This window comes from Coregonus lavaretus, assembly GCF_964263955.1.
Source record: "Coregonus lavaretus genome assembly, chromosome: 6".
Lineage (NCBI taxonomy): Eukaryota > Metazoa > Chordata > Actinopteri > Salmoniformes > Salmonidae > Coregonus > Coregonus lavaretus.
The window spans coordinates 38912523-38938352 of NC_139993.1; the positions used below are offsets into that span (position 1 = coordinate 38912523).

General features: G+C 44.8%; 2 protein-coding genes across 2 annotated transcripts in view; one reads left to right on the forward strand and one right to left on the reverse strand.

Moving 5' to 3' along the window:
* Window positions 1–17266, forward strand: part of fcho1 (FCH and mu domain containing endocytic adaptor 1) — a 36262-nt gene extending 18996 nt beyond the window's left edge. Inside the window, exons 4-27 of the mRNA XM_084164625.1 lie at window positions 3540–3614; window positions 4539–4680; window positions 4825–4977; window positions 5223–5327; window positions 6016–6114; window positions 6308–6404; window positions 6493–6610; window positions 6730–6754; window positions 7190–7266; window positions 8686–8875; window positions 9304–9328; window positions 9456–9512; window positions 10182–10233; window positions 10486–10613; window positions 10822–11829; window positions 12024–12130; window positions 12431–12545; window positions 12722–12836; window positions 12943–13098; window positions 13205–13337; window positions 13539–13735; window positions 13971–14035; window positions 16214–16381; window positions 16505–17266. Of these exons, the coding sequence (XP_084020751.1) occupies window positions 3540–3614; window positions 4539–4680; window positions 4825–4977; window positions 5223–5327; window positions 6016–6114; window positions 6308–6404; window positions 6493–6610; window positions 6730–6754; window positions 7190–7266; window positions 8686–8875; window positions 9304–9328; window positions 9456–9512; window positions 10182–10233; window positions 10486–10613; window positions 10822–11829; window positions 12024–12130; window positions 12431–12545; window positions 12722–12836; window positions 12943–13098; window positions 13205–13337; window positions 13539–13735; window positions 13971–14035; window positions 16214–16381; window positions 16505–16533 (3436 nt within the window). The 3' untranslated portion in view covers window positions 16534–17266. The remainder of the gene's footprint in view (window positions 1–3539; window positions 3615–4538; window positions 4681–4824; window positions 4978–5222; window positions 5328–6015; window positions 6115–6307; window positions 6405–6492; window positions 6611–6729; window positions 6755–7189; window positions 7267–8685; window positions 8876–9303; window positions 9329–9455; window positions 9513–10181; window positions 10234–10485; window positions 10614–10821; window positions 11830–12023; window positions 12131–12430; window positions 12546–12721; window positions 12837–12942; window positions 13099–13204; window positions 13338–13538; window positions 13736–13970; window positions 14036–16213; window positions 16382–16504) is intronic.
* A 5-nt stretch (window positions 17267–17271) lies between these two features.
* Window positions 17272–25830, reverse strand: part of LOC311131569 (DNA-binding protein RFX2-like) — a gene marked incomplete at its 5' end in the record, with an annotated part of 34186 nt that continues 25627 nt past the window's right edge. Inside the window, 7 exons of the mRNA XM_084164626.1 lie at window positions 17272–19632; window positions 19745–19781; window positions 19991–20144; window positions 24771–24979; window positions 25105–25254; window positions 25377–25474; window positions 25592–25743. Coding sequence (XP_084020752.1) covers window positions 19517–19632; window positions 19745–19781; window positions 19991–20144; window positions 24771–24979; window positions 25105–25254; window positions 25377–25474; window positions 25592–25743 — 916 coding nt within the window. The 3' untranslated portion in view covers window positions 17272–19516. The remainder of the gene's footprint in view (window positions 19633–19744; window positions 19782–19990; window positions 20145–24770; window positions 24980–25104; window positions 25255–25376; window positions 25475–25591; window positions 25744–25830) is intronic.

Sequence of the window (25830 nt, forward strand, 5' to 3'; positions counted from 1 at the left end):
GGGATGTCCAATGTCCCCTCTGTTATTTGTCCTGGCGATGGAACCCATTTTACATTTACAGTGATTTAGCAGACGCTCTTATCCAGAGCGACTTACAGGAGCAATTAGGGTTAAGTGCGTTGCTTAAGGGCACATCGACAGATTTTTCACCTAGTCGGCTCGGGGATTAGAACCAGCGACCTTTCGGTTACTGGCACAAGGCTCTTACCCACTAAGCTACCTGCCGCCCTCACCCCTTTCTATTATGCTAAAAAAAAAATGAATTTCTCAAAAAGTGAATGTTTTCCTATTCATTAAATAGCATTACAAATTCCACGGGATACTATTCCATGTCCAAGTCTGGCTTTAAATATTTAGGGATCAGGATCACCTATACCTTGTTTTCCCTCCATGATGAGAACTTTACTCCCCTGATTAGCAAACTTAAACTGGACTTTCAGAGATGGAGTATTCTCCATTTTACTTTAGCTGGTAAAGTGAATTGTATCAAGATTAATGTATTGCCCAGATTTCTGTATTTGTTCCAATGTCTCCCTCTTTTTTTACCAAAGGCTTTTTTCACTTCAGTGGATAAGCTTATATCTTTTTTTTTATGGGGCGGTGGGAATCCAAGAATACATAAAGCATTCCTCCAGAGAGATAGAACACACCGAGGACTAGCCCTTCCTAACTTTATGTATTATTACTGGGCAGTGAATATACAAATGATTGTTTACTGGCTTTGTACCCTAGAAACTGACTGGTGTCAAACAGAAGCCAACTCCTATTTCTCCTCCTCTTTGTCAGCTTTAGTCACCTCCAATCTCCCTCTTTCAGCTTTGCGCTACACATCCAATCCAATTGTTGTCAATACTCTTAAAATTTGGACTCAATTCCGTCAACATTTTAAATTCTGTGATTTCTCTATTCAAGGTCCTATATGTAATAATCACCTCTTCCTTCCAGGCAAACTGGATTCAGCTTTCAGGCTGTGGCAGCGGATTGGCCTTACTAAGTTTAATTATCTTTATATTGATGGCACCTTTGCCAATTTCGAAGACCTTTATCAAATTGAATCTACCCCATTCAAGTTTATTTTGGTATTTCCAAATCCGCCAGTTTATTCGCACTCAAAGCCCAACCTTTCTAATTCTATCACCCGGATCGGGTCTGGATGCCCTTTGGAAAACACCTTTTCAACTAAAGTGACTCATATCCCGTATTTTTGAGATAATAATGTCCCTTGATAACCCGTCACTCAATAAAATCAGATCTGAGTGGGAAAGGGAACTTGGTGGAGAGATCTCTGATGAAGTCTGGAATGGTGCCTTACTTAGGGTAAATGGAAGCTCCTCTTGTGCCCTGCTCAGCCTTATACAGTTTAAGGTACTTCACTGTATCCATTTCAGTAAGGCCAGATTGTCCAAATTCTACCCAAATATTGATGGTACCTGTGACAGGTGTAAAGGCTCCTTGGCAGACTTGACCCACATGTTCTGGTCCTGTCCCTGTCTGGCAGATTATTGGTCCATTATATTTAAAACCCTTTCTGAAGCATTTGATATAAAGTTGCAGCCTAGTGCAGAAATTGCTATTTTTGGAGTACCAAACAACAATCCTTCTCTGACCAATAGACAGCTGGATGCCATTGCCTTTGCCTCCCTGTTAGCCTGCAGAAGGATTTTATTGGATTGGAAATCTATCAATCCTCCATTAGCCTCTCTTTGGCTCAAAGATCTGATGCTGTTCCTAAAATTAGAAAAAATTAAGTATACCATTCGAGGGTCAACCAACTCATATTATTCCACCTGGTACCCAATGATATCCTATTTTGACCAGCTGCAAAACACTTCCTCCAGATTAGTACTCTTGGCCCCACCCCCACCCTTTGAGATTACTGCTATAGGCCTAGAAGATCACCTAATCACCTGAAATTGTTAGGCTATTACATTTTTGCTTGTATTGAAGTAACATTGTTGTACACTTTTGTTTTCTGACATGTAACTCAATTACTTTGTGTTTGGAGGCATTCTGAGGGGGGACAAAAAGGGGAAGAATGTACAATGTCTTTACATTTTATCTTTCATTCATTGTGAATAAAAATATTATATAAAGAATTTTATCCAATACAGGATACAGGGCCTTGCCGTTTCCTTACATAGTAATGTCTTTGATGGAGCCGCTCCTCTCCCCTGTCACCCCTACCCTCTAACCCACACTACTGTGCTGCATTTGGACAGACCAGCACACAGGAGTGCTAACAGATGCACACACTCTCACACAAGACAAGACCCAGCCCACAAGACAAGGAGCTCCCTGTCTTACCACACACACACACATTTGCAGTAGCAGTGTTTTGCATGTTATCTGGGCACTCAGCTCAGGTAACATGCTCAGTCTGAATAATCTTCCTTCTCGGTTGTTTTCCCTGCAGTCCTCTGTATTTATTCAATCTCTTAATGAGTAAATTAGCTGGAGGTAGAAGACTCATTGTAGTATTTAAGCCTGGGACTGTCAGACCAATGTCATAATCTTGACTTTTATTCATAAGATCCGAACCACTGCACATTCCCCACAGGCGGGAGGAAATTTGGTTATCTACGTGGAGACAACAAAGTGGCAGTCAGGAAATGAAATGAGACATTGTAGAGAAGCTGTGTTTCCCCTCAGGACAGACGGAGTAACCGATTGAGCTGATTGATTTCCCACGCTCTTCTCAATGGGCCTAAAGCTCGCTCTCAATCTGGATGGGGAAGTTTGATGTATCTAAAAGGTCAATCTAGGAGTGGTTGATTAGAAATGTCAGATATTCTAACTTTCTGTAGGCGTAGCTACCCCAGGGTGTACTACTTCTCGATATAATTTAAAAAGGGATTTCTCTGTTGCCGGAGGCTTGTGAAACTGCAGCGATTTGTTTTCGATTTATTTATTTCTTTGCTCTTTCCTCGTCTACTTTTGTAATTTTTCTCCACGGGACTACAGATGGTTATTAAAGGTCTATGTTCCTCCTGCAAAATGAGACCATTTATTATTCAAATGTGGGTTTGGGCAACATTTACACAGTACGGAAGCTAAATATTTATTTCCCTTTGCCTGGCTGTTTTAAGCACTATGTTTGTTCTTTATTATGCTCTGTACATAATAATATGACGTATTATGCTAGTAAGATATGCAATAGTTTTTCTGTGAGCCAGAAGGGTACGAGTGTAGGTTTAGTAGCTCAACTGCAGTTGGATTTTTTTTTTTAACCTTTATTTAACTAGGCAAGTCAGTTAAGAACAAATTCTTATTTACAATGACGGCCTACACCGGCCAAACCCGGACGACACTGGGCCAATTGTGCGCTGCCCTATGGGACTCCCAATCACGGCCGATTGTGATACAGCCTGGAATCGAACCAGGGGGTCTGTAGTGACGCCTCAAGCACTGAGATGCAGTGCCTTAGCCATGGATGCAGGATTTCCAATGCTGAGACTGTGTAGAATATCACTCTGCCTGGTTTGTTACTGGCCAGCCAGGGGCTCATAGGGAATGACTCTTATCTATCTGTGGGTTCTCAGGGCTGCCATCGAGGAAACCTACTCCAAGTCCATGAGCAAACTGGCCAAGATGGCAAGCAATGGAAGCCCACTAGGGTGAGTATATTAGACAACTGTTGTCATCAACATCTCAGTTTAGAGAGCAGTATTCTTATCATAATGAAATCAACTGTTCCATATGTTGGCAGGCTGCCTACAGGATGTACAGTAGTTTGTCTGTATGATTAGGGTCTATGATTCTCTAGGGTCTATGATTACTGGGTCATAGGTCAGGGATGTGATCTACTCCATCATCCCAGAACTCTCTGTCTTCTTCACTTCCTGTGTGTGTTGTTTTGGGTTGCTTTGGTTTGTTTAACTCTAGAAATGCACCATAAAGATGGACTTTAATGTCATATTACCATTCAAACAAAAGTCACCTCTGAAAATGTACACAGTATACAACATGCTCTTTTCATGACAAACTGACCAGGTGAATCCAGATGAAAGCTATGATCCCTTGTCCACTTCAATCAGTGTAGATGAAGGGGAGGAGACAGGTTAAATAAGGAATTTTAAGCCTTGAGACAATTGAGACATGGATTGTGTATGTGTGCCATTCAGAGGGTGAATGGGCAAGACAGAAGATTGAAGTGCCTTTGAACGGGGTATGGTAGTAGGTGCCAGGCGCACCGGTTTGAGTGTGTTAAGAACTGCAAAGCTGCTGGGTTTTTCACGCTCAACAGTTTCCCGTGTGCATCAAGAATGGTCCACCACTCAAAGGACATCCAGCCAACTTGACACAATTGTGGGAAGCATTGGAAGCAACATGGGCCAGCATCTCTGTGGAATGCTTTCGACACTTTGTAGAGTCCATGCCCCGACTAATTGATGCTGTTCTAAGGGCAAAAGGGGGTGGAACTCAATATTAGGAAGGTGTTCCTAATGTTTGTACACTCAGTATATGTCATTATTAGATTTAAAAAAGTTGGCCTTAGGACTTTATATAATGTAGGTGACATATTGCTGTGTGGCCCTCAGGACGTTTGCTCCTATGTGGGACGTGTTCCGGGTGTCATCAGACAAGCTGTCTCTCTGCCACCTAGAGCTGATGCGCAAGATGAATGACCTCATCCGGGACATCAACAAGTATGGTGACGAGCAGGTCAAAGTTCACCGCAAGGTAACATGATGAAGCCCCTCTTCTCACCATATATTTCCATGATCATGCCCAAACTATCCCCCCCATGAATCACTCACTATATTCTCATCTATAACGGCCAATCTACAATCATTTAATAATATGTGCGTGGTTTGTTTCTCACAGACCAAGGAGGAGCAGGTAGGGACCCTGGAGGCTGTTCAGGCGGTTCAGGTCCAAAATGGTTATCTCCAGAAGTCCAGGGAGGGCTACCACGCCAAGTGTATTGAGCTAGACAGACTGAGGAAAGAGGGAGCCCCCCAGAAAGAACTGGAGAAGGTCTGTCCACTAGGCGTCATTCTGTATAACTACAGTAGAGCTGTCTTAACTGTTATATAACCACAGGGTGCCTACTGTTTATAAATGAATGGTTGCTGGAAGTTTACTGACTACTAATGGTAGGCTAAGATAGATAGTCAAACAAGGTTATTATTATAACAGATCATTTGTTCTCACCAGGATAAATAAAGGTTTAACTAATGACTGGATAAAGGCTATAATCATCCTCTCTCTCCTCTCACTAGGCGGAGCTGAAGTCTAAGAAAGCTGCCGAGTTGTTTGCTGTGTGTATAGAGAAGTATAACCGCGTGGGGGGAGACTTTGAGCAGAAGATGAGCGAATCAGCTCAGGTCAGTCAGTCCACTGGTCCTGGGGCGGGTTAGACAGACGCCCTGGAGGAACCAGACATGTTATAACACTTTGTCCCAATCCTGCAGTTCCCTTAAATTAACATAAACCCCTTTTATTCACAATGAACACATCTCCATGGCTACCTGCAGTTTCCAAGGAAACCCTTAACAAACCCGATGAACGTTGCTATATTTGGGTATGAAATGATGATTGGAATCCTGGTGACCAATTACCTGTTTAATAGCTACAATGGGAGATATGTCCCTAATTATGAGTGGGGTAGAGAGAGCTCAGTGTGGCTTTATGAAGACTACAGCCCAGAACATGACAGGGGGAAATGACCTGTTCTTTCAAGCCATTACTCTAGCCCACATGCAGTGTTGTGATTAGTACCAGGTTATTACCTGGGATGGGAACGATTATGCTCCCTGCTCCCCTGCTTTGGTCTGTGCCTGGTTCTATTCCTTTACAGTTGCCATGGCTGATAAGTGCCTTTTGTTTTTGTGTCTTGGGGTTCTTTGGGTTTCAGTTCTTACTACTTAACTGCACATTGAGGTAGTTTGTGCTAGCATTTTGTGATGTTTTGTGGGTATTTTGAGTAGCGTTTTGGTGTGCTTTGGGGTAGTTTGCTGTAATTAGGACCGATCTTGGTGTTTGAACACTGTTGTGTTCCCTTCTTGGGTACAGAAGTTCCAGGACATTGAGGAGGCCCACCTGAGGCAGATGAAACAGCTGGTCAAGGGATACTCCCACTCCATAGAGGACACCCACGTCCAGGTGGGACAGGTAGGTCACCCAGGCACTGACCCAGGAGGCCACAGGATGAGTCTGGTTGGAGGGATTTAACTGCCCTCTCTGAGGGGTTATCTCCTGCTATAGTCAAACTTCACATCCACAACACACACACTCCAAACCCCTCTCTCTCAGGCATGCTTATTCTCTCTTCAGACTGTAACGAGCCCCTCTGTCCTCTGTTCAGGTCCATGAGGAGTTCAAACAGAACGTGGAGAACATCGGCATAGATAACCTCATCCAGAAGTTTACAGAGCAGAAGAGCACAGGGAAGGACAGACCAGGTATATCACACAGACACCAAAAACAGATGGTTTGATCCCAGCATGTGTCCCATTTGTCCTCACTGTGGTGTGTCCCTATGTGTGGCAGCCCTGGTGGGGTTTGAGGAGTACATGACAGCTTTAGTACCGGAGGGGAGTAAGAAGAGTCGAGGAAAAGCCTTCAGGATTCCTGGACTGGGCAAGAGGGACAAAGAGCCAGACTCAACGTGAGCCCAGACACACACACAAACGGACGATAAATCCCAATTACCCGCACTCTCTTTTGTCAGCTTCATCTGTGATATTATCTTGTCACTTACATTCACCTATGTGTTGCTTTTTGCAGGGATTCGGCTGTGACGGAGACACCAGTGAGTATATGCTAATTTACACTTGTACACAGTGGCACGAAAACCATCAAGTCAATGGCAGTTTATCCATGATCAGTTCTACATACGTGGTGGTGGTGGTTTAAACAGCACATCACTTTGCTCCCCCTGCCAACTTACTGACAGACACATCGACGTGTGTGTGTCACGGTGTGCATTTGTGCGTGTGTATGAGCAAGGGAGAGTAGTCATATGTGTGACAATGACGTGTCTGGCAGTGTTGGGTTACCTTGCCTATTTTTATCCTTCTGAGAAGGGGCTTTTGAGGTTGGGTGGAGATCAGTGGGCTGCCAGGACTGTTTTAACAGACAAGTGTCACATGGGGGGGGGGGGGTTGTTATTAAGCATATCAAACACTAGGATCAAGTATTTATGTTAGTGTCTGACATTGCTGGGTATTCTCTATTCTGCATACAGAACTCTCCCCTGGAGGTGGATGAGGAGGGGTTTGTCATTCGAGGCGACGTCAATCAGAATGATATCCTTTCCAGGCAGTGACACTGACTATCAGATGAGAGGCTATCTCTCTACTATATTGTAGTAATATTTGCCTTTGACAGACCTCTTTATCGTCATAATGAAAACAAGGCTTCCTGCCACTGTGTAAGAGAGTATTCTGTCTTTATAAAGCACTCTAGACCTGGGATCATCAACTAGATTCAGCCGTGGGATGATTATTTGCTTGAGCGGATGGTCGGGGGGCCGGAACATAATAACAAATAATTTGTAGACTGCAAATTGACCGCAAGAAGCCCAAACAGATATAATATTTGACTAAAACGTAATCATTTCAAACCTTCCTTACATTTGTATATGATCCCGTGTCTCTCTATTATGCGTGGAAATACTTGGGAACAGATTTCCCAAATTAAAATAACCTGGAGCTGATTTCCTGGTGTTTTTACAGTTTTTTATGTCCAGTTGGGGAACCCTGCTCTAGACCGTCTCCTATTAGATTAATAGAACATTAGCTAGGTCTCCCTGGCGCCTGGCTGGTAGGAGCGTTGGGCCAGTAACTGAAAGGTTGCTGGATCAAATCCCCGAGCTGACAAGGTAAATATTGGTCGTTCTGCCCCTGAGCAAGGCAGTTAACCCACTGTTCCCCGGGCGCCGATGACGTGGATATCGATTAAGGCAGCCCCCCGCACCTTTCTGATTCAGAGGGGTTGGGTTAAATGCGAAAGACACATTTTAGTTGCATTGTTGTACAACTGACTAGGTATCCCCTTTTCCCTTGTCCCTTTCCCTAAGGGACATTTAAATGGACTGAAATGCTCTCTCTGTCCTTAGTCCAACTCCAGTCCATTATGAGGCTGGGGCGATGGGGGCCATGATAGCAGGCTACCTTGTCATTCTGTCACTGTCTCCTCAGCAGAGCACAGTTGTTAGACCCATCAGGCCTTTTATGTAACGGCCAAATATACTGACACTAGATCTGTTTCTCTCTCGGGCACAACACACCTGTGAACAAACCGACACAAACACACATGCATGCAGATGAACGTGTAAGAACAGGATGGAGATAAGGTTGGCTGGAGGTGCAGGATGTTGTGGTTGTCTGTTTTATACGCTGTTACCTCTGGTGCACTCCAGCTCTGTGTTTGTCACAGCAGTCCTGTACTCTCTAGTCTACATGCATTGATTTTCTGGCCCCAGAGGGGATTAATAAAGCCATATAGGATTATCCTCAATAAAATGCCTGCAGCCTGAGTGAAAACATTTTTGCAATAAAGCTCAAGCAAGCCTACAGGAACATTTTCCACTGCTTTCTAAACTCATAGATGGTTGTCACTGTGTCTGTATAAATAGGACAATGGAAACCCTGACACTCCCAAAGTTGTCCTTGGCAAGCTGCATTAGGCCTTCTTCCCTCCATTCAAGCCTCTATCTCAGGTCACTGCTCCTTAACCCAGCTCTCTGTCCTTACGCTGCTCGACGGAGGACAAGGAGAACGACTTCTACTCCAGCGACTCTGACTTTGACGACGAAGAGCCCAAGAAGTTCCACATCCAGATCCGCCCGGTGGGCAGCAGCAACTCTGCTGCTACAGAGATGGAGCTGAAGGCCACTGTGGGAGCACTCACACTGCCCCCCAACAGAGGGGTACGATGGGAAAAGAAAAGGGGGAAGGAGGGGATACAGGACCAGAGGGGAAGCATGGATGAGGTGAAATGTGTCGCTAATTTTCACATGGTGGTATCAGAATATAATAATATAATATGCCATTCAGCAGACGCTTTTATCCAAAGCGAATTACAGTCATGTGTGCATACATTTTTTACGTATGGGTGGTCCCGGGGATCGAACCCACTACCCTGGCGTTACAAGCGCCATGCTCTACCAATTGAGCTACAGAGGACCAATTGATTGATTGATGAAAAAGAGGAGCTCAGAAATGCTTATCTGTTTATTGTGCCATGTTTGTTTCTCCTGGTATTATGTCATCATGTTGTTGTAACATATAAACATTCTTCATTATTTAGATGCTTCCAGAAAGTGTAATTAACACATCTGCTCTCCCTCTGTTCCAGGTGTCAGTGAAACGTCATCTCTCCAGTAAGTTCCATTAAACTCTTGTTGAAAAATAGTTGGGTTTCTGTCTGTCTCTGTCTGTGTTGTACGTGTACATTTATATGTGGATGTGGGCGCGCGCACGTTCTCTGAATCCTTGTCTCCTCCACAGGAAACGGCAGTACTACAGGCTGTTCAGAGGGGGAGGGAGAGGGCGCCCCCCACAGGGGTAAGTGGAGTTAGCACTCTCTCCACACGACTGTTTCTGCAGCATCAGCAGTCCACTCTCCACTGCCCTGCCTCTTACTTACTTACTTTATCATTTCACCACAATGTATTCTATCAGCATTGAAAGGTCATAAACGTCCATTTCATATGGTATTCATGCACAAGGATACTATTACCCAATCTTTAATGTTACTACCAGTCTGAAGTGATGTTGTGAATGTGATTTACTGTATTGCTTCTGGCTAGTCTTAGCAGTGCGTATCCGTCCAGTAATACATCCTATAGGTGGCTGACCTTGGCTGAATGACACTGTCTATTAGTCACACCTCGGTCTGCCTGGAACATGGTTTATTAGGAGGGGAATAGCAGCCTGTGATGCTACAGTAGGAGGCTATTTGCGGAGGAGATGGAATAAAGCAGGGGAAATGAGCAGGCATGATTAACGATGAGTGCCTTGATTAAAACAGTAGCATAAAGCGCTGGGCTGATGCTGCTTAGAGATCCAGGCTAATGGGTGCTATTTATCATTATAGAAGATAATGGGCATTCCCTTACGGCACTGCCCTCCATAAGCACGCTAGTTAATCACATCTCTTCCTGATTGGGACTGATTGGGGAGCAGTCACGAATTAAACTTCACTAACTGTCTGTGTGTGCGTACACTTTGCAGAGGGAGAGCAGGACAGCCAACGCAGATCCACCTCAAGTCCGGATCACAGCAGGTGAGTGAATGTCAGTCAGTCTCGTCTCTTCTCTTCTCTCCTCTCTCTGACGTTCATAGCTGTAGCTGTGAGCTGCAGGGAGATAGAGAGGTAGAGAGATGCTGTGGGAGAGGAAGCCAGCCCGAGATCTGATGATTGTGCTGCATCACTCTGTCAAATCCTGACATTATCTCTGGCTATGCTTTTCATTGGCTCCTGGTAATGCATAATCTCCCGCTCTCTTCCCCTCTCTCATTCCATCCCACCCTCTAGGTTGAGTTCTACTGCATCACGCTCAGACAGTCTCTTTGGACCTCCTCTGGAGTCGGCCTTTAAGTCTAAAAGCTTTGCTAGTAGAGAGCAGCTACCGAGAGCAGAGAGTGTCTTTGGTGCATCTGAATGTAAATATAGTTCATGTTAATATGATAATATTAATAATAATTGAATGATAATATAATAATACTAATAATATTATATATTATTGATGAAAATTAGGGACAGAAGTTTTTCCCCATCACATAGTCAGTAAAAACTCCTGGTCCTATGTATGCATTTATGATACATACTGTTTCAGATAGTAGAATGATCGTCTGCCCTTGTTCTCTCCAGATGCTGCCTTCTCCACTGACTCCTCCTCTCCTGAAAACGTAGAGGACTCTGGGCTGGATTCACCTTCCCATCAGACCCTGGGCCCCTCCCCTGAGACGGCTGGTTGGGCAGCGTGGCCATCAGCAGGTCAGAGTAAAGAACCAGCAGGACTGGGCAGGCCAGCAGACCCCTTCCTTACTGCCTTTAGAGACCCCTCCCCAGGACGCAGCACCCACCCCCAGGACGACCCTGCCAGTATCTGGGCAGCTGCTTCTCGGTCCCCCCGCCTCCCTCCTGACATGGACCTCTCGGCCCTCCGCTTCCCGGTCTTCTCCCAGTCCCTGGCCCCTCCAGAGCCGGACCCGGCCCTGTGGAGCTGTAAACACATCCCTCCTGAGGACCCCTTTCTGGCCGCCTTTGAGAGGACCATCACCCAAGAGACCCTGCCCCCCCCTGACGCCTGGGCCCCCCCACCCCCGCGCCCCTCCAGAGACGGGAGGGGGATAGAGGTACGGAGCGATCCCTTTGCCATCTCCCTAAGTGACAGTAAAACCCTCCCCACCCCCTCATCCTCCTTTTGCAAGGACATGGACAGGAAACGAGACCGTAGCGTCCCGCCCCCAGAATCACCTGACGACCCATTCGCCATCACTATGATTGGCAGCCCCACCCACCAGTCAGCCCTGGCTGCTGCGACAGGGGTCCTGACCCACAGTGTCAGCAGTAGTTGGCTGACCTCCAACTCCCTCCCCTTATCCCAGCCGAAGAAGGAGCTGGTCCACTGGAACTCTGTCCACAACCCCTTCAGTGAGGGGACCTCTGCTGCGTCTCTGGCCCTGGGTGGAGTGGTGAATGAGGGAGGGAGGAAGCAGCGCGAGTCACGCAGTGAAAGCGAGCCACGCAGGAGTGGCCTGCCTCTCACACTGCATTCTGGGCCACAGGAGGACCTGTGCTTCTCTACTGACAAAGACCAAAACTGTCTGGACCTGAACGCACCACAGCAATCCTGCAACATGGGCTCACACAAAGGTACAAATGTTACACACTGCACTACTGGGCTCAAATGTCTATGCACTAGCTATATTTTGAGATTGTATCTTTAAAAATATATATATTTCCCCAAATATATTTCACACTATTCAAAACGCCACACAGTCTTTTAGACTACTTCCTCTTGTCTTACAGGTTGTAATATTGGTCTTTCCTCTCTCCTTCCTCTCCAGGTTTGAAGCATAGCTTCAGGCAGCACAGTGCAGAGCTGCTGGTGGCAGCCCCTCCCAGACCAGCCAGAGCCAAGAGGTCCTCAGGCAGACTGAGTGGCTGTGAGAGAGTGAGTGTCCTCAGGGAAATCAACCTGACTACAGCAGCTCCGGTCTGGTCTCACTCACAGACCTGTGGCTTTTACAGCGATAAGTCTGACAAGCAAGGCTAGAACAGTAGTCCTGTTCATTCTTCCAAACATGATTGATGACTGTAGAAAAAAAAAAAGTTACAACTAAAATATGTTTCTGATTGAGCTGAGCAGAGAAAATGTTCAGTGAAGGGGGTATGTTCTGAACGATGACATTCTCCACACATCCTCTCTGGTTCCTCCACACTGTAACCCTTATTTATCCCTGTTGTGTTTCAGTCCAGGTCAGTGTGCTCATCTCCTCTGCCGGACCCCAGCCCAGACTTCACCTCATCCTCTTCCTCCAGCCCCAGTGAGTGGGGGGCCCAGACCCGCACCACCAGCCCTGCCAGAGGTGGGCTGCCCTCCCCCCTCTCACACCTGCACCAAGACCACACACGCCTACACAGTTAGTCTGAACACAACCATTTTCATACCAATATTTTAAAGATGCTCAATAGCATAAAGCACTTATGAATAAGGACATTGTGCTTTGAACTTGTGTCTTAGACATGGCTATTTTTCCCACAGTGCATCTGTCTCGCGGGCCGAGCCCGATCTCCCTGAGCACCCAAGAGTCCTGGCCTGTGGCTGCAGCCATCACAGAATACATCAACGCTTACTTCAAAGGTGGACAGCATAACCGGTCAGTATACATAAGCTCTCTCTACACCAGATCCAATGTTATTACCTTTTATACATGGGCCTGCTGAAGGCGAAGCGTGTGCGTGTTTCTCTTCTCTCTTCTCCAGGTGTCTGGTGAAGATCACAGGCGATCTCACCATGTCTTTTCCTGCTGGAATCACTCGTATCTTCACTGCTAACCCCAACACCCCGGTCCTCAGCTTTCGATTGGTCAACATCTCCCGGGTTGACCACTTTCTGCCCAATCAGAAGCTGCTCTACAGGTAGATTAATATGGGCTATGGGATTGGTTGTGGTGTTATGATATATAGACAGATTGCTGAAATGGTAGGATATATCTCATTCTCTTGAGTGTGTTATTCTCCACAGTGACCCCTCTCAGAGTGACCCAGACACCAGGGACTTCTGGTTCAACATGCAGGCACTGAACCTTTACCTGCAGAGAGAGGCTGAGCTCAACCCCCAGGCGTCCTACTATAACGTGGCCCTACTCAAGTACCAGGTGAGTGAGTGAAGTACAGTGGAACTCTCTTACCCTCTGTCATCTGAAGTTTCAAGTATTCCTCAAGAAACACATTTTCCCTTATCTTCCAAATGACAGCATTGTCCTAACATCAACAACCTCGCCCAACTCTGTTCTTCTTTTCTCATTCCTTCCTTCCTTCTCTCCTTTCTCTCTCTCCCTCCCTCCCTCCCTTCTCAGGTGTCGTCCCAGGACCCTGGTCGCGCTCCCCTCCTGTTGTCAGCAGAGTGCCAGCGGAGTGGCACAGTGACCCGTGTGTCCCTGGACTACCACTGCTGCCCGGCCACCGCCCCCTCCACCCAGCTCACTGCTGTGCAGGTGCTGCTACCCCTCGACCACACCGCCACAGACCTGCAGTGCCAGCCCCCCGCATCCTGGTGAGCAGTGGGAGGTGGGAATGGAAGGAGGGATGAAAGGATAGAGGGAAGGAGAAAGGATGAATGGGTGGGGAGTGGGAGGAGATATGGAAAGGGAAGGAAGGGAGGCAGAGAGATGAAGGGTGGATGAATGGGGAGAACAGGAGAATGGGCGGATGGTAGAAGGTCAAGGGAAAGGGTGTGGATACTTTAGACTGGGTGGGCCTCACTGACCTTTTGTTGTCTACCTTCACAGGAATACTGAGGAACGACGGCTTCTGTGGAAACTACCCAACCTCTCCCCCACCAACCAAAGCAAAGGTTACTGACCTGTCAACAGTACACCCATCTCACTTAATGGCCACATATCGGTCATATTCTAGCCATAGAAATTATAGATAAGGACATATAAATGCAGTATAATGTACATTCTTACAAGTCTTTGACAACATAATTGCATTGAGTGCCACCCTTTTCTCTATTTTAATATGCAGCCTCTATGAAGGTGTCATAGTCCTAAATATCAAGATTAGCATATGAAAGCTGAGCCCGTGAGTGAGAGATGGTAACACGGCTATTTATATGCCTTATGAATAGAGGGAAGTTTGGGGAATATTAAAGCCTGAACATCATCATTTATAGGCAGTGATCAGAATCTCGGAAAGGTTACAATAACTCCTTTACTGTTCGCCCTATACAAATACCTTTTTCTCCTTGGTACAGTGCCTTCAGAAAGTATTCATACCCCTTGACTTATTCCACTTTGTTGTGTTACAGCCTGAATTCAAAATGGATTCGATTTTTTTAAAATCCTCACACATCTACACACAGTACCCCATAATGACAGTGAAAACATGTTTTTATACATTTTAGCAAATTTCTTTAAAACATACAAAAATATCTCATTTACATAATGCTGCATTTAGACGAAGGACGCAAAAAATATCATACCAGTCGGCATAGCGGGGCAAGAAAGACTGACGGCAAAAGCAAGCCAGCACAACGGTATGCGTGCTATGGTGATTGCAGTAAACAAACATCCGGTGCAAATAAACAGTGCAAATCTACATCCGGTAGAAAACATCGCAACAGCAGACTGCAAGAGTTGAAATATTTTAACCGTGGCGGCAGACAGCATTCACCGCCAGCCTCAACGGCATTTACTGTCGTGCTCTCATTGAAAACAATGACATCCGGTTTGCTGTCTACCTCGTACCATCTAAACACAACATAAGTATTCACACCCGAGTCAATACTTTTGTATACTCAAGGACGTTCACATTCTTGTTCTGAAGCCATTTCAGCGTCGTTTTGGTTGTATGCTTGCGGTCATTGTCCTGTTGGAATGTAAATCTTCGCACCCAGTCTAAGGTCGTTTGCACTCTGAAGCAAGTTCTCATCAAGGATTTGCCTGTATTTGGCTCCCTCTTTCCAGTCCCTACTGCTGAAAAGCATCCCCATTCTGCCACCACCGTTTTTCACAGTAGGGATGGTGTTAGACAGGTGATGAGCTGTGTCTGGTTTTCTTCAGACATAGTGCTTTGCATTCAGAGTTCCATTTTTTTCTCTTTCACGTGCCTTTTTGCAAACTCCAGGCGTGCGGTCGAGCCTTTTTCTCAGGAGTGACTTCCTTCTGGCCACTCTCCCATAAAGCCCAGATTGGTGAAGCGCTGTAGAGGCTGTTGTCCTTCTAGCAGGTTCTCCCATCTCAGCCAAGGAACTCTGTAGTTCTGTCAGAGTGGTCATTGGGTTCTTGGTCACCTCCCTGAACAAGGTCCTTCTTGCCCGGTTGCTCAGTTTGGTCAGACAGCAGCCCAAGGCAGAGTCTGGGTAGTTTCATATTTTTCATTTCCCAATGATGAGTGGTCTTGGAAACTTTCAACACTATATAAATTGTTTTATACCCCTCCCCAGATATAGGCCTGTGAAAATTCTATATCGGCGATCTACGGACAGTTCCTTGGACTTCATGGTATAGTTTCTGCTCTGACGTGCACTGTCATATAGACAGGTGTGTTTCTTTCTAAATTATGTCCAAACAATTGAATTGGCCACAGGTGGACTCCAATCAAGTTGTAGTGACATCTCAAGGATGATCAAAGGAAATTGGATGCACCTGAGCTCAATGTGGAGTGTCATAGCAAAGGGGTGTGAATACTTATGTAAATTAGATATTTCTGTATTGCATTTTCAATAAATTTGCTAACATTTCTAAAAACATATTTTCACTGTCATTATGGGGTATTGTGTGAAAAATATTTTATCCATTTTCAATTCAAGCTATAACACAACAAAATGTGGAATAAGTCAATGGGTATGAATACTTTCTGAAGGCACTCATTGCAATCATTTCAGTGGCCAGTCTGGCCACCAATCTACCTGGTGATAACAGATTGTACTGTCCGATTGCCACATAGACAATACCACAAGTCAGTGTGATTAACTTGCTCCTGTTAGTGGAGGGGAACTGAAGAATGTGTCACTTGTTGGTTGTTCCAGGCTCTGGCACTCTGTGTGCCAGCTGGCAGTGCCTAGAGGTTCCTCGCGGCCCTCCCCCCAGCCTGGCAGTCCAGTTTGTTGGATCCGGGGCCTCTCTTTCAGGCATGGACGTGGAACTGGTGGGCAACCACTACCGTATGTCCCTGGTAAAGAAGAGATTTGCCACAGGTAGAGGAACACCATCTGTTACTAGGCCTGGCCAATAAGATACAGTATGTGGGCCCTGGAGTTTCACAAGGTAGTATGATGTGTGAAATCCATGAAATGTTCATATGTTTGTCTCCTTGGCAGGGAAGTACATGGCAGGCTGCACCTTGTGAGGAGGAGTAGGAGTGCCCAGGTCACCGTTGGGAGTTACTGGATTACACATTGCACTTTTAGCCCTCTGGGCCATATCGACCTATTCCTCCAGGAGGGAGAGGACAGACAGACTGGGATGGTTTTGACGTTGGGACCACGCACCGTGCTCAGACTCATTCTCCTGCACTTGACGTGTATGGTGTCCTGGCCGCTATGGACCAAACTCATTTTGGGACCTAGCCTTTATTTTTTTTGCCGTTCAGCTCTGCGTTGTACACACAATCCTCGCCATTTTCCAGGGGAGTGTACCCTTTTCTCTTTGTACAGAATCTTGTTCTGTTTGCATTGTGTTCGTGTGCCTTTATATCAGGAGTTTGAAAACTGGATGTATGAAGTTGGTTTTATTGAAGAGATCAATTGTGTATGAATAAATAAACATACTTGTCGAACAGAATTGCCATGGAAACGTGAATTTTAAATGTAAATAAGGAATATTTATTCTCTATTCAATCTATCGCTAAAGGGTTACAGATTGCACGATAGAAATGTAAAGGTCACGCGGAACACTACAATTTAAAGGCAATCACACCAACGCTGAACTTCCGCGATACGAATTTAAAAGAGCACTTAATCATTGTGAGCGGTTCCAGTAATAACGTTTATTTTGCCAGGACACAAATGCTAGTAAAGCTGCTGTTTTTCCAAAATGTTTCATTCGACATTGATATTTAAGAAATAAATACAAACTTGGCCAAACAGATGGTTTAATACCAATTTATTACACATTGACCAGTACAAAATACAGTTGAACTATGCAGTTTGTTACAGACTTGTCTGCCCTCAGGCTAGGTAAAGTGTAGTCAAGAACAGGTTTAAAAATAAGGGTTCAAAATACAGAAGAACCAGATCTAGTTCTATAAAAAAATTATCCTCAGCCAAGTCAAAACAGATTTACAAGAAACATTAAAGTACACACAGAAATTACTTTCCAACGCACTTAAAGGCAAAGTACTGTGACAGGCACGAGTTACAAAGAGCCTTCAATAACTCAAGCTCAGAAGTCTCATAGCTACTACAAAATCAGGGGGAACAGGGGAAACTCAAACAAAAGTGTTTAGAAATAAAAGCTCCATGTCAGTTGTAATTTCCGGTTGAGCAGACATATGCACAGTTTACTGTGAATGCAGTCTCCGCGAATGCCGTTTCATAGCTTAATTGGGCACTTATACCCCAAATATCAACGTTGTTAGTTAAATATTGATGTGTTGACCAGATGACACAGAAAATTATCAAAACAAGACAAACGTCTGCGTCGTACACATCAGTCCCAGCCACTAAATAATCAAAGCAAGGAGGACATCCCCTTTAAAAACACAAACCATACAGTGTGGGGAGAGATAAATGATTGGGGAAAGACCAAGCGATACCAAAGGCCATTGATGAACACACATTTTTTACATCTTATTAAGAAATATTTATATTTGAAAGTTTAACAGTTTGTTGGTTTTGCACAATCAGGCCTCCTACAGTACAATTGTACGGCTATATCATAAAATCTTAAGAGTAACCGACTCAAAAGCAGTTTGCATTTTCATATATCAAGCAATATGAATGAATAAACATGGATTGGGAGATTCTGAATATTTCCCTCCAATCAATATGGAATGAGTCCATTTCAGTAACGGTAAGGGGGAAAGCCTATCTGAACTAACAGCATCAGTTGAACTGAACAGATGCATCTAGAGTTTCCTTTGAGGGTTTTGGCTTCGGAGGTCCAACGCTCTTTCACGTTTTGGTAAATACATACTATTTTACATCCCTTAAGAAATTTGATTTGGCCCAGTTTGGGCCAGACATACAGCTCCACAAAATGGATGCCAGACACCTCCAGTTAACCCAGAAGGTAGATCATCATATATACGTACAATCTGGTGGTTTCCTGAACACAGTCAACCACTCTCCTTTGTCTTTTAAACATATCTAAATGTCTCATCAACATAGATGCAACTGGCTTGTCCTAGACTCTGGGATGTGACATGTAGAAACACCCCCAAAGTTCTACAGTCATGGATCAATGAGACTAGCCTTGTGTGCATCCTGAAATTGAGTTTCTGCCAAATGGCACCATAGAATCGTTATCATTTGGATGAAAAGTGATATATACATGGAGAAGGTTACTTGAGTTAGGGGGAGTTGGTAGAATTAACAGTAACAGTGGCTTCTCTCTTTTAGTTGCCTCATAAGAACGGAACATAGAAAAGGATGAGGTAACTAATCATCTCATACGGCCAGGGTGATAGAGGTCCCTCCCTCCCAATCAATTATGAGGGGCTTACTGACAGAGCCAAGAGTGGCCGCGCTGGTGGGAGAGGGACAAGTCCTTTGGGTCAGTGGGTTGCATCAATGTGGGTTGAGCTGCCAGTAGCAACAGAGGCAACATGTATAGTATACTCCTACACCTACAGGTTTAAAGGTGCTTTAGAATGTCTGAGGTTCTGAAACAATACATTCATACTGCGGTAGAGGCACAGCTGAGGGAGGAGATAGACATCTGTAGTAGTGGCGGTTAAAGAGTTATCTAAGGCACTGAAATTACACAGCTAATAAAGGATAAGAAACACACACCACTCATACCAAGTTACACGTATCCAACATGGGTACTGCACAAAGTCATCCTTATTCACAGTTGCAAAACGGGAACAAGTGAACGGAGAGAAATTAGAACTGTATACCCCTATAAAGGTCAAACCAGCCTCCCTTGGTGAGCATTCATTGTTTTCCCTGGGATAAAGATCCCCCCCCCCCCCCTTTAACTACACTAACTAGGAGGGGTGGTAGGGTAGGGGCTGAGCCTAGTACTCTTCTCTATATACACTGAACACACTGGCAGTGTAGCGGGCTAGCCTAGCCACTCTCAGTGTGCTGACAGGACCAGAAGGGCCCAGGGCGGCAGCAGGGCTCCTGGGGTGTTGGGCTATGGCCCTCGCCTTGCCTCATCCGGTCTCAGATCTCCTGCAGCGAGTGGTTGATTTCGATCCTCTCCCTTTTCACGGCCGGCTCGTTGGGCCCTCGGCCCTCGTCACTGCCTATGTCACTCATGTCATCGGAGAAGGACGGGTCTGAGATGGGAAAAACAGCAGTTAACGAGCTAGGTAACGTCTAGTTCTATACCACATTGAGACTGATAGAGAAAACAAGTCAAACACTAGGAGCCAGGGGGAGCAGACCTACCTTTGTCCATGAGCATCATCGAGTTAAGGTCACTGAACTGTGTTTCAGAAGAGAGGAGAAATTTGATTAGTAATGGACTAATACAGATTTATATGCTGTCAACAAACAGGCTATATTACTCATTACCAAAAACTTAGACCACGGAAACTGGTGTGCCATGAAATACGCATAATTATTTCAGTGAATTTTGCAGGAGTTCCACAGAATCGCTCAAGGAAACGGGTACATAAAAGCCCTCCCACTCACCTCTCCCATGACAGCGATGGGCGTCTCTCCGGTTGCCTGGGCGACGCGGTGCTCCACCAGGTAGAACATGTACTCATCGTAGAGCAGCCTGATTAGGTGGAAGGAGCCAAAACTAGCTGCACTACGCAGGGTCAAGTCCCTGATTACCATGGAGCTGTGGGGAAGAGAGAAAGAGAGGGCCATCAGAGAGAGATTACATTAACGCAGCCCCACTGAGTTTTAATGTGCCCCTGCCACACAAAGCTAACCACATTCATCAGCCTGCAAATACTACCACACCTTAGTGAAAAGCAGCTACATTTTACATTTATGCTGCATATTTAGTTGCGGACAAAGATATTGGCACACTTGCACTTTTCTTAAATAATTACCCATTTCTTCTAAAATAAGTTCAAATTGAAAAAACTTTGTCCCCACACCTTGTAATTGGGATTTTCAACATTGCAGATTATTGGCACGCCGGAGCTAGTACTTGGGTGCACAGTCTTTGGCCAAGATGACTGTAGACAAACTCTTCGTGTAGCCATCTGAGCTTGCTGCTCCTTTCTAATGGCAATTTTGCCCACATGTCAGCATTCAAAGAAAATAACACCCTCCCTACAATCAAACATGGGGGAGGCTCGATAATGCTGTGGGGTTGCTTTGCTGCCTCTGGTACTGGGGGCCTTGAACGTGTGCAAGACATCATTAAATCAGCTGATTATCAAGGTGTTTTGGAGTGCAATGTTCAACCCAGTGTCCAAAAACTGTCTCTGTTGAAGGTTGTGGGTCTTCCAGCAGGACAACAACCCCAAACGCACATCAAAAGCACCATGGAATGGTTCAAGAAGACTGTACTGTTCTGGAGTGGCCAGCTAAAGCCTTGTTCACACTGCAGGCCTTAATGCTCAAATCAGTTTTGTTTTTCAAATCCGTTTTGGACTACTGACTGTCCAAATGGCAAAGTTACAAGTGACCAAATCAGATGTGTGTGTCAGACAGCAGTCATTTGCTGACAAGGCTACGCTAGTTGTCATAGTAACGACAGGTGTGCAGAGGTGTAGGCTGGTGGTGGTGCTTGTGTTTCGTATCACTCAGAAGTTATGTAGCAAGCTAAGGTGACAACAATGCCTGCCATGGAAGTTTCCCAGTTGCTTTGAATGTTCAAAATCATAGGGTAAGAACACTTAGCCTCAAAAGTATAAGATGATCCAACTTTCAAAACAAGTCATTTTTGGCTCGCCTGAGCAGTCAACCAGCTAGCTAGGTAGCTGTTTAGCTTTCCAGCACATTCACTAATTTGTTTGAAAACAATTAAACTAGTTAGATTCGAATCGGATATGCAAAGAAATAGAATATAAGTCACTTCTAACTGCCGATGTGAAGACTGCTAAAGAGTACAGATCTGAATCACATCCATAACCTATGGCGAGAGCTGAAAACAGAAGTTGGTGTAGGGTACACCTCAAACATTGAATAATTTGAGCAGTTTGCTGCTGAAAAGTGGTGAAAATGGACAGTAGAAAGGTATAGCAAGCTCAGTTATCTTGGCCAAAGGCTCTTCAACAAATTACTAGCTCTGGGGTGCCAATCATTTTGTCCATGCCATTTGACATAAGGTTACAAAATAAAATTGGTTCTGCAACGTCAAATACAATAACAAGATGTGGAGACAAAGTATTTTTCATTTCCAACATATCTAAGAAAAGTGCAAGGGTGCCAATATATTTGGCCGCAAATGGTCTTCCTGGGGCATACGTCTACATTCTAAACATGTTTTTATTAGAATTTTTTGCAGTGGACATGATTTGGTGGCAACGATAAATTAATATAGGGGAAACGTGTGTGTGTGTGTGTATATATATATATATATATATATATATGTGTATATATATATATATATATATATATATATATATATATATATATATATATATATATATATATATATATATATATAGACACTACCATTCAAAAGTTTGGGGTCACTTAGAAATGTCCTTGTTTTCTAAAGAAAAGCACATTTTTTGTCCATTAAAATTACATCAAATTGATCAGAAATACAGTGTAGACATTGTTAATGTTGTAAATGGCTATTGTAGCTGGAAACGGCTGATTTTTAAAGGAATATCTACATAGGCTTACAGAGGCACATTATCAGCAACCATCAGTCCTGTGTTCCAATTGCACGTTGTGTTTGCTAATCCAAGTTTATCATTTTAAAAGGCTGATTGATCATTAGAAAACCCTTTTGCAATTATGTTAGCACAGCTGAAAACTGTTGTGCTGATTAAAGAAGCAATAAAACTGGCCTTCTTGAGACTAGTTGAGTATCTGGAGCATCAGCAATTGTGGGTTCGATTACAGGCTCAAAATAGCTAGAAACAAATAACTTTCTTCTGAAACTCGTCAGTCTATTCTTGTTCTGAGAAATTAAGACTATTCCATGCAAGAAATTGCCAAGAAACTGAAGATCTCGTACAACGCTGTGTACTACTCCCTTCACAGAACAGCACAAACTGGCTCTAACCAGAATAGAAAGAGGAGTGGGAGGCCCCGGTGCACAACTGAGCAAGAGGACAAATACATTAGAGGGTCTAGTTTGAGAAACAGACGCCTCACAGGTCCTCAACTGGCAGCTTCATTAAATAGTACCCGCAAAACACCAGTCTCAATGTCAACAGTTAAGAGGCGACTCCGGGATGCTGACCTTCTAGGCAGAGTTTCCTTCAACCTCAAGGCTTGGTTTTTGCTCTGATATGCACTGTCAACTGTGGGACCTTATATACAGTGAGGGAAAAAAGTATTTGATCCCCTGCTGATTTTGTACGTTTGCCCACTGACAAAGAAATGATCAGTCTATAATTTTAATGGTAGGTTTATTTGAACATTGAGAGACAGAATAACAACAAAATCCAGAAAAACACATGTCAAAAATTTTATAAATTGATTTGTATTTTAATGAGGGAAATAAGTATTTGACCCCCTCTCAATCAGAAAGATTTCTGGCTCCCAGGTGTCTTTAATACAGGTAACGAGCTGAGATTAGGAGCACACTCTTAAAGGGAGTGCTCCTAATCTCAGCTTGTTACCTGTATAAAAGACACCTGTCCACAGAAGCAATCAATCAGATTCCAAACTCTCCACCATGGCCAAGACCAAAGAGCTCTCCAAGGATGTCAGGGACAAGACAGTAGACCTATACAAGGCTGGAATGGGCTACAAGACCATCGCCAAGCAACTTGGTGAGGAGGTGACAACAGTTGGTGCGATTATTCGCAAATGGAAGAAACACAAAATAACTGTCAATCTCCCTCGGCCTGGGGCTCCATGCAAGATCTCACCTCGTGGAGTTGCAATGATCATGAGAACGGTGATGAATCAGCCCAGAACTACACGGGAGGATCTTGTCAATGATCTCAAGGCAGCTGGGACCATAGTCACCAAGAAAACAATTGGTAACACACTACGCCGTGAAGGACTGAAATCATGCAGCGCCCAAAAGGTCCCCCTGCTCAAGAAAGCACATATACAGGGCCGTCTGAAGTTTGCTAATGAACATCTGAATGATTCAGAGGAGAGCTGGGTGAAAGTGTTGTGGTCAGATGAGACCAAAATGGAGCTCTTTGGCATCAACTCAACTCGCCGTGTTTGGAGGAGGAGGAATGCTGCCTATGACCCCAAGAATACCATCCCCACCGTCAAACATGGAGGTGGAAACATTATGCTTTGGGGGTGTTTTTCTGCTAAGCGGACAGGACAACTTCACCGCATCAAAGGGACGATGGACGGGGCCATGTACCGTCAAATCTTGGGTGAGAACCTCCTTCCCTCAGCCAGGGCATTGAAAATGGGTCGTGGATGGGTATTCCAGCATGACAATGACCCAAAACACACGGCCAAGGCAACAAAGGAGTGGCTCAGCCAGTCTCCAGACCTTAATCCCATAGAAAATCTGTGGAGGGAGCTGAAGGTTCGAGTTGCCAAACGTCAGCCTCGAAACCTTAATGACTTGGAGAAGATCTGCAAAGAGTGGAACAAAATCCCTCCTGAGATGTGTGCAAACCTGGTGGGCAACTACAAGAAACGTCTGACATCTGTGATTGCCAACAAGGGTTTTGCCACCAAGTACTAAGTCATGTTTTGCAGAGGGGTCAAATACTTATTTCCATCATTAAAATGCAAATCATTTTTTTGTTGTTATTCTGTCTCTCACTGTTCAAATAAACATACCATTAAAATTATAGACTGATCATGTCTTTGTCAGTGGGCAAACGTACAAAATCAGCAGGGGATCAAATACGTTTTTCCCTCACTGTAGACAGGTGTGTGCCTTTCCAAATCATGTCCAATCAATTGAATTTACCACATGTGAACTCCAATCAAGTTGTAGAAACATCTCAAGGATGAACAAATGGAAACAGGATGCACCTGAGCTCAATTTCGAGTCTCATAGCAAAGGGTCTGAATACTTATGTAAATAAGGTATTTCTGTTTTTTTAAATACATTTTCAAAAATGTCTAAAAACCTGTTTTCTCTTTGCCATTATGGGGTATTGTGTGTAGATTGCTGTTGATTTTTATTTATTTATTTTAGAATAATGCTGTAAAGTAACAAAATGTGGAAAAAGTCAAGGGGTCTGAATACTTTCCGAAGGCACTGTAAATGCCTTGATGCCTGTCTGCCTGCTTTATATAGCAAGCCACGACCACGTGCCTCACTGTCTGTAGGAGTGAACCGTTTTCGTGAACGGGGTGGTGTACCTAATAAACTGTATACATATATAGATTGGGTCCGTACCTATAGAAGGACCACTTGAGCAGGAACTGTCGTGCGGCCCTGGGGAAGCTGGGGCTGCCCTCGTGGGGCTTAAGGACCTGGTTGACCACGTTGTCCAGCCAGGCGGCCCACTGGTCCAGAGAGCTCTGCTGCTGCAGGGTCACCTTGAAGTCCTGCTCCAGCCGCTGAACCACGCTCTCGTCACACTGGCAGACCCACGACGCCTGCTCCTGTTCACCAACACACACAAAACAAATCAGAGAGGATATACAAAGTAGGAGGTACAAACACATATGAATAGACACAGAGTCAGAAGTCATAACTATCAACAGGTGTTGATAGGTAAAAGGCGTACCTGTACGTTGGCGAAGTCGACACGGTTGAGGTCGCTGAGCATCTGGTTAATCTGAGAGGTGTTCTGCAGCACGGCGCGGGCCGCCTGGGCCAAGTGGTTCAGAGAGGTGTACCGACGCAGGGTCTGGGCAAATGCACTCACCACCGCCGCCTAGAAGACGCACAGGGGAGAGATGGTTGACTTCACCAGGGAATGTCTCTCAGTGTACCGTTACTACTGTATATCTGGGAGTATCCAGGGAGACTATCAGGATGTTGGAGTGTTTTCTGTACCTTGGTGCGGACAATCTCATTGGGAAAGTCGCTCATAGCTGTGGTCAGCCAGCCCTCCAGACTCTTGGCAAAGTTGCGGATGGCCTGAGTGAGAGTGCCTGTAATACAAAACAGAACCTGAATAAATATAAATGACTAGGGAGGAGTATGTGTTTGAGTTGGAGTAGCAGTGATGAAGTGTAGTAATAGTGTTGAAGGTATTTAGGTGAACGTACTGGGGACAGGCCGCAGCACATCGGGGATGAGGATCTCCACCAGGGCCTGGTACAAGATGTGGTCACAGTTCCTCATCCAGAGCTTGACAGGCTCATACTTGCACAGCGCAATCAGCTTCTGCCTGGGGATCACCCCCTCCATGTCCTCATCACTGCAGACACACAACATATAATCACTAAAAGCACAGTTTAAAAATCACAGAAAACATACATATAATGCCTGCATGTTTTTCCTAATT